The sequence below is a fragment of the Tarenaya hassleriana genome, unplaced genomic scaffold (genome assembly GCF_000463585.1).
Source record: "Tarenaya hassleriana unplaced genomic scaffold, ASM46358v1 Cleome58, whole genome shotgun sequence".
NCBI lineage: Eukaryota > Viridiplantae > Streptophyta > Magnoliopsida > Brassicales > Cleomaceae > Tarenaya > Tarenaya hassleriana.
This window is the reverse complement of record NW_010968329.1, coordinates 309,441-317,535: the sequence shown is the minus strand read 5'-3', so window position 1 is coordinate 317,535 and position 8,095 is coordinate 309,441. Positions and strand designations below refer to the sequence as shown.

At 36.9% G+C, this 8,095-nt stretch overlaps 2 protein-coding genes across 2 annotated transcripts; one reads left to right on the top strand and one right to left on the bottom strand.

Annotated features, from left to right (window-relative positions):
- Nucleotides 1-1,516: 1,516 nt before the first annotated feature.
- On the bottom strand, nucleotides 1,517-4,428 carry LOC104798771 (uncharacterized membrane protein YuiD-like). The gene is made up of 5 exons (XM_010520964.1): nucleotides 4,115-4,428; nucleotides 2,525-2,681; nucleotides 2,199-2,249; nucleotides 1,968-2,060; nucleotides 1,517-1,847 (listed from the first exon to the last, which is right to left on the bottom strand). The coding sequence occupies exons 1-5, from the start codon at nucleotides 4,258-4,260 to the stop codon at nucleotides 1,788-1,790; spliced, it is 507 nt and encodes a 168-aa protein (XP_010519266.1). The 5' UTR covers nucleotides 4,261-4,428; the 3' UTR covers nucleotides 1,517-1,787.
- Nucleotides 4,429-5,839: 1,411 nt separating this feature from the next.
- LOC104798770 (stigma-specific STIG1-like protein 4) lies at nucleotides 5,840-6,579 on the top strand. Its single transcript, XM_010520962.1, has one exon. The coding sequence runs from the start codon at nucleotides 5,849-5,851 to the stop codon at nucleotides 6,374-6,376; it is 528 nt and encodes a 175-aa protein (XP_010519264.1). The 5' UTR covers nucleotides 5,840-5,848; the 3' UTR covers nucleotides 6,377-6,579.
- Nucleotides 6,580-8,095: the final 1,516 nt, after the last annotated feature.

Genomic DNA, 8,095 nt, shown 5'->3' with positions numbered 1-8,095 from the left:
GAATGTATTAATACAGTATCTTTATTATGTCATTACATGAATGCAAAATTTCCTAGGATATTGTTTTCACTATCCATTTATGACAAGACTCGTAATAAATAATTATCATTCTTTTTATTATCTGTATTCATTATGTTTGTATAAAACAAACATATAATATGAGTAATATGATCAGTTTGAAGAGTAAGACCAGATTGATGAGTATGACTATTTTGATGAGCTTTGCGAGTTTGCCCAGTTTGGAGAATTTACTCGATTTGATCCGTTTGACTCATCCATATCATATAGTTCAAATATAAATTCAAAAACAACAAAAATTATAAATTTCCAAAATGAATAACATATTTTAAAATGATAAATTATCTATTAGCAAGAGAGAGGTGGAGAGAGAAGAAAGCGAGAGAGAGACGAGAGAGAAGAGACAGAAGAGAGAGGAGGAGAGGAGAGAGAGAGCGCAAGAAAGGAGAGAGACAATGGAGAGAGAGGTGGAGAGAGGAGAAAACGTGAGAGAGAAAAGACAAAAGAGAGAGAGAGGAGGAGAGGAGAGAGAGAGAGCGCAAGAAAGGAGAGAGACAATGGAGCGAGAGGTGGAGAAAGAAGAAAGCAGGAGAGAGAGAGAGAGGTGGACAGAGAAGAAAGCGGGAGAGAGAGGTGGAGAGAGAAGAGAGAAATACAAAAGAATTTTATTTTATTTTATTATATTATATAAATTAATAAAGGGTATTATAGAAAAACTATATTTATAAGGTTATAATTGATGTTGTCTTTTTTCTTTTTTTTATGAAAAGTATGTGATGAAGTCCAATGTATCATTTAAGGTTATTTTTGCAATTGGTCCAGTAGAAGAAGTGCTTGTAGCACATTTGGGGTAATTTGGAAGTTACCCCATTTTAACTTATACCCTCCAAAAATCAGAGTTTAAAAAAATTAAAAACGAATAAATGTCAAAAATAAACCTTGAAAAAAGATATAATACAAATAAAAAGTAACTTGTGCAGTTTCAATTGCAGTATGTATCAAGTAGCGTTTCTTAATCGCTGATATAACCGACATTTCTTAATCACATCTTTTGTGCAGTCAGAATAAGATTGAATGGTTTAACTTTGTCTCTCCTCTTCACTCCAAACCAAAACCGATGCATCAAAACTGGAATAGTTCACCCGGTGAAACGGTGCGCATAACGTTCGTCTCAACCCGAATTCAAACTTCAAATTTAGAGAAAGAACGTATAATCCAAATCACCTAAATGGTTCCCGGACCCCGAGATTAGTCTAGATTTCGATCCAAATTCCAGATACCCGGTTATCAAAAAAAACCAAAACCGATTATCTAAAAATCGGTTTAGATGACCTATAATGGAAGAATTCGGTCCGGCCTTACATAAGTCTAGGAGCTAAACTTGGATGGCCAAAGTCGAACAACTAGAGTCACATGCAATGGTCCAAGATCAGTAAAATCTTAAAACACTACATCATCGATTCATCATCAACATTCAATCCAAAATTATTACAAAATAGAAGAAGTACTTACCCTAAATAGAAAAGGTTGGAACATTTCTTTATCCTAGTTACACAGCAGTCTGTTTGTACTGAACTTTCCTCGCTATACGTATAGATTTCAAGTAACAATTCTGATGAGAACTTGTTACGAATCTGTAAACAGGGTAATTAATTATACAGGTAAATTAGGAGTCCCAAGATGGTTAATCATAAGTGAAATATCCGATCCAAGATGGTTAAAAGTTTTCTCCATATCAACAATGCTCTTTCCTTTCCTTTGTCACTCACTCAATTAGAAATTCTAACGAGAAGTGCTATAAAAACCCCCAACAAAGCACCTGCAGCAACCTGCACAAAGAAGGGTCAAGACCCACCTGAATGTTTTCAACGAATTATTCCTTCTTATTTCTGTGTTTTGTCATAAATGCATTGTGAAGGCTCAGAGAGAGAGAGACGCGTGTAGGATACCTGAAGGGGCGTATGGCCAAGTGAGTCCCTGAGTGGTCGGCAATTGGAGACAGGATGATCAGGAGGTAGCTCACAAACGATTTGATTCAGCAACTACAGAGAGTCGTACCCGAAACTTAGTTGATGGGAAGAATTCAGACAATACAAGGCATAGTATAACAGCCCTGTAATGAAAAAGAAAAGAGAATGAAAACACAGAGAGAAATACTTGTGCATTATCTTATATCTTACTTCAGCTTGACGCCCGGCATGAAGTCTCACTCCAGTAGCATCGTACATGACCTACGAGAGACCGGAAGAATTGAAGCGGCAATTAATCGGGATTCATCAAAATCAAGTTAAATTGAATGTGTTTCTCATCAATAAATGCAGTATATGCTACAGTAACATTTTCAAGGATAATGACAGCAAGTTTTCTCTGCTTTAGTTCAACAAGATAACAAACCAAAATAGCATACAGGTAACGCTCTTCATTCAATATACAATTATATACAAGCTAGTCATAGTTAATGCAACGTATAGAATACGAAATAAGCTTTGTGATGGGGAATACGTACCACACATGCAAGAACAAGAGCAACTGCAAGCAAAGGAGACTTAATTCCTTCTTGTAGACCAATGGCAACTGCCAGAGCCATCACAGTTGCTGAATGTGATGATGGCATTCCACCAGATGCAAGTATCTTTTTGGTATCCCATTTCTTCTCCTTGAACCTTCAAATCACAAAAAAAATTAAAAAACTAATCACCAACACAATTCATCTACGCAATCAGGTCATCCTGATTTGGTCGTGAAACATCGAAGTAACCTTGGTACAACCTATCAAAAAGGCAGTCCAAAATGAGTCATTTTTCACCTAGAGAATGCTAATTAATTGTTAGGGTTCTAACATCAATTGATTGATGAGTTTACGAGTAACTGAGAATTTCGTTTTTCTGGTTTTAGAAATGCAAGTTGTAACAGATTTGTAGGTTTGTAAGAAGAGTAGTTAACTCATCTCATAAGAGTTAGATAGATATATAGGAGCAAAGACGAAACTGGAAGGGTGTCAGGATATTTCGGAAATTCAGGTCAGTTCATGTTCGGGGAAAGAAGGAAGGACTCCCCAGAATCAATCCAACCATCTTGTTCATAGAGTTTTCATATCAATAAATCAAGATCTTCGATAAACCTTTGTCCTTAACAAAAATATTGCATGAATTTGAAATGGAAACCAATTTCAGCTCTTTTACCTAACATTGCCCTTTTTTATATTCAGAGACTAGAAGATTAAAATATATAAGCTTCACATAGAGGAGGATAGACATCTGGTATTAGAGTATCAAGTTATCAACACAGATGTTCAAAAGAAAGCAACAGAATCAGCATAACGGAGAAACGAAATGAAACTACAGAATAGTTGCACATTGCCAAGAACTCCAACCACTTTCCAACGATCACTCGCGGATCGGTTAAGCAAGATTTATTTTTTCCATAGTTTTTCAGGTAAATGTTCCTGAAAAGAAAATGAAGAATACAAGGTATACTCTATCGACGCTTAGTTAATGATCCTTTCTCCCCCTTACCCTGGGATTCAATCCAAGTTCATTAAGCCTCCAAAATTATCACTTCATGTTCACACTAGATGATAAGGCTGGACAGGTTCTTGGAGGAAGCTTTACAGGACTGACAAAAAGTTCATGCTGAGATAGAACTTCATCACAATCATCAAAAATAGTTCATGAGTAGCCAGCCCAGTTCATTGAACCAATTTGAGGATAACATGACATAAGCTCGGAATCCGCATAAAGTGGTAAGCTTTTAACGTTTAACAAATCTGTTTAGGTGATGCCTGGTGTTACCGCAATCGCAATCATGGCGATTGAGGGCGTTTGCGATGCGTTTAACAAATCTGTTTGGCATCAACATATGATGCTAACATAATAATACTAATCGTTGGAACTGTTTCAGGAATACTCATAGAAAACTGCATACATGGAAAGAAGACCCATGATTGTTTGATCGAAAACAGATTTCACAGGCTATGAGAAGAATCAAAGTAAGAAAAATAAAAAATATCGAAACTTTCAAGCACCCAATTGCTACCTTTTTCCCATGGACTTTCTATGCAACCAAACTGACAATTCGAAAGAAAGTGCGGAATTACCAGGTGGTGAAGACCTTGAGAAACTGAGCGAGAGCGAAGGAGAGGAAAGCGGAGAGGAGAGGGACGTTGGTGGGCACAACGGACGGCTGAGATGATCCGAATCGCCTATCCACCGCCGCATCGGATGCTGTGATTACTTCGTCCATTCCAAGGGATCCGAGCGAAGACGATGATTCGGATTCTGAAGAGATCAAGTTTATCTGACGATTTCAGCAAATGGGTTCGATCGTTTGCATGACATTAGGGTTTGGGTAAATTGCATTCTCGACTAATTTGTCGCCCCGCGGAGTTTTGTCCGGCAACGTTTTTGGTGTTGGGCGTGCAATTAATTCTCTAACGATTTATTTAAAACCAAAACTATTCAAAATATAAATAAACTTGAAATTTGAAAAATATAACAAAAAAGCCATTTAACAAAAACAAAACATCAAAAGTTTATAGAAAATGTCTAAAACCTATAATATTCAGTAATTTATATATTCTCAATTCAATATAAAATATATTTATAAAATAATAATTTATTATCATACATATATTTGTCCAAGATTCAAATAGCAAAATATAAATATAATATTTTTTATATTTTTCTAGATATGAAATTGATGACTTTATATATAACTTTATATTATAAATATATTTAAGAAATTAATACATTTTAATTATCAACTATAATTTATTCATTTATCATATAAAATTACGTACAATTTTATGTATGTTTATAATGTGATATATTACTAACATAATAGTTTTATTAAAACTATAATATTTTTAAATGTTTTTATATTATGTTTATACTATTGGATGAAACCAAGCTCGCAAAATTGGGAGGGATTCCATGATCCAAGGAAGTCAATTAAACGACCAAAGAGGTTCAAGAGTCGAACCAAAATAACATAGTATATTTTAACTTTATTATATATTTATTAAAATATAGTAAGCTTAACATATCTGTGAAAATATATCTAAATTTATGTTTATTGTTATTAAATCCATGTTATGAATTTTCAGAATTTGACATCTACCTTTGTCACTGGATCCACAAATGATGTTGAATAAGTTCGGACGCTAAAAATATCATAATTACCATAGTAGATAAAATCACTGGCATATACTTTCGACGTGAATTTTCAGCTTTTAAATTTTATTTGTAACTTATTTTTCTCAAGTGAATTGGTATCAAAGCTCAAGAAGAAAGTGTTAATTTTTTATTTTTTATTTCTTTTTTGCGTGGAAGGATTTTTTCGAAAAATACATGATCCTACTTTATAAAATACTTGAGCGTATACATACAAAGTACAAACTGGAACCTTATCTGAGTATATGATTTATGGGTTCAACAGCTTTCAAGAGATATGACATTCTATGTAATGTAAAATTAATCTTTGATTACACTTTTGTAGTTTCCATCAAATAGGAATAAGTCAAATGATTTAACTTTTGCAAAATTCATGTGATAACTCATCTCTTTTTCACACTTCTAATGAATTAGTCGCCGTCACAAGAAAATAAAGAAAAAAGGTAAAGAGGAAAACATGAATTTAACAATGTCTATGGAGGACGTTCCCCTAAAAGCTCATGTTCTACGCAGACAAATGTCATTTCTCGTATCAAACCTTGTGCATGAAAAACATGAACATCTCTCTCTCCCCCTCCAACTCACACACACACACACCCCTATATATATGTATTTGCAATCCTTCTCTTGTCTTACGGTCCGTTCTTACGAAATTCCCAATGACCAAACTGTCGTATGCCCTACTCTTCCTCGTGCATTCTTTGATCGTTTTGTCCGATAAACAAGACTACGACTATCAGGTTCATGAGAACAGCAACGAGACCGTACACGGGTCGTCGGCATGGCTGAAGAACCAGACGACCAACTGGCATAGGCCCAAGCCGCCAGGGTGTTGGTCAAGGCCTTGGATTTGCAAACAAGGAGCTCCACCAAGGGCAGTGATGAGATGTTGCCGAAACCAATGCGTGGACGTCTCATCCGACGTCAACCACTGTCGTTTCTGCAACCGGAACTGCCCCTTCTCGTGGCTTTGCTGCGATGGAAATTGCGTAAACGTTAACACCGATCCTTTTAACTGCGGAAGATGTGGAAACATGTGTCCCGTTGGCGCTCCTTGCGAGTTCGGGATGTGTGGTTACGCTCAACCGTCTCCTCCCCAGTGGCCCCCTCGTCATCCTCGCCATCCCAAATTCAGATGGCCTAAGCCACCGCCTTCGTCAGAGAGCAGTGGAAAAGGTTCTGAATAGATTGATTTGCTATGGCGGCTATTTGGGTTACTAGGGTTCTCACATGGGTCGCAGTCCATGCTAGAGGTTTCGATCTTATTATCATAAGATACTTTCCATTGATTGGTTTCGTATAAGTTTCGTTTGTTTTGATTATTTGTGTGTCGTTGTTGTCGTTGTCGTGTCATTGCTTTTCGTTATTGAGAAATGAACATGACGAAGTATTGTCGTTACGATAGTTTGCATGCAAGGGTTATAACGTAAAAACACCGGAGAACAACGACAAAAGCGAGTGATCTCAGACCGTTCCATAGAAAGATCCCGACCACAACAAAAGCAAAGACTTCTCATTACGTCTACACTAAAAGTTTTGGAGAATAAAATGATTATAGAACTCTTGATCTGATTATAGAATCGAGAATGCACTACAAAAATACATCGCATATGCGACGGACGTATCCGTCGCACCGCGAACAGATATCCGTCGCAACAGATATTTTGCGACGGGTCACGACGGGAACAAATCCGTCGGTACAGAGCTGTCGCAAATTTGTTTCAGTCGGTTTCACCGTCGCAAATTTACGACGGAAATTTCCGTCGGTATATTACCGACGGACAATTCCGTCGGTATATTACCGACGGAAATAAACCGTCGTAGACCGTCGCGTTTATGTTTGTCGCAAATTGCGACGGAATATCCGTAGCAAGTTACCGACGGCAGATATCCGTCGTTTATGCGTCGCTATATTAATTTTCGAAATTAACGACGGATTCCGACGGAGTTGGTCCGTAGCAAGTTACCGACGGCAGGTATCCGTCGTTAATGCGTCGCATTATTAATTTTCGAACTTAACGACGGATTACGACGGATTTGGTCCGTCGCAAACTTTGTAAAAATAATTAAAAAATAAAAAATTTGTTATTAATTTAAAGATTTTAAAAATCAATTATTAAAACAAATTGATAAATAAAAATGCGAATTAATTAAAAACAAAAAAGATTCATATTTAAAAAAAAAAGTATAATACAATAATTTAGAAAGAGTTATAATACAAATACATCTATGGATCTACCGGTGCATCGAGATTGGTGGGTGCGTCCTCTGGATCGTCCTCAGGAGCATCTGGCTGCCGAGATGTCGTCGGAAAGCCATACTGGTCGAATATAGGCGGCATGAACGGTGTGAGGCGCCGCATCATCTCCTCGAAGCGTACGATCCTCGCTTCGGTCTCGGAGAGCTTCTGTAGCTTCTCCCGATGTTGCTCGAACTCTTCGATTCAAAAAGAAGGTGTAGAACCGTCGGTTCTACGAGTTCTTCAGGAGACACACCGTCGATCGGACGGTACATATGTGAATGAGCGGGTCCAGGAGATCGAGGAGTTGGTGCAGTCCAAGATCGACGATAAAGTCTCCCAGATGGACGAGAGTTCTGCTTCTACACAACTCTCGACAACCGAAGTTAACAGCCTATATCTAGAGGTAAATATTTATAAAATTAATAGTTCTGAATTTTAAAAATATATGATTGTATGCTAATTTTTCTTTCGTTGTATAGGTTGTCCATCCGGATGCCAGGATATAGTAAGTAACTTTTATATTAATAATTATATTTATTTAAAAAATTTTGTAACTTTAATTATTTTGTTTGTAGGCTCAAAAAGAAGGTGTAGAACCGTCGGTTCTACGAGTTCTTCAGGACACACACCGTCGATCGGACGGTACATATGTGAATGAGCGGGT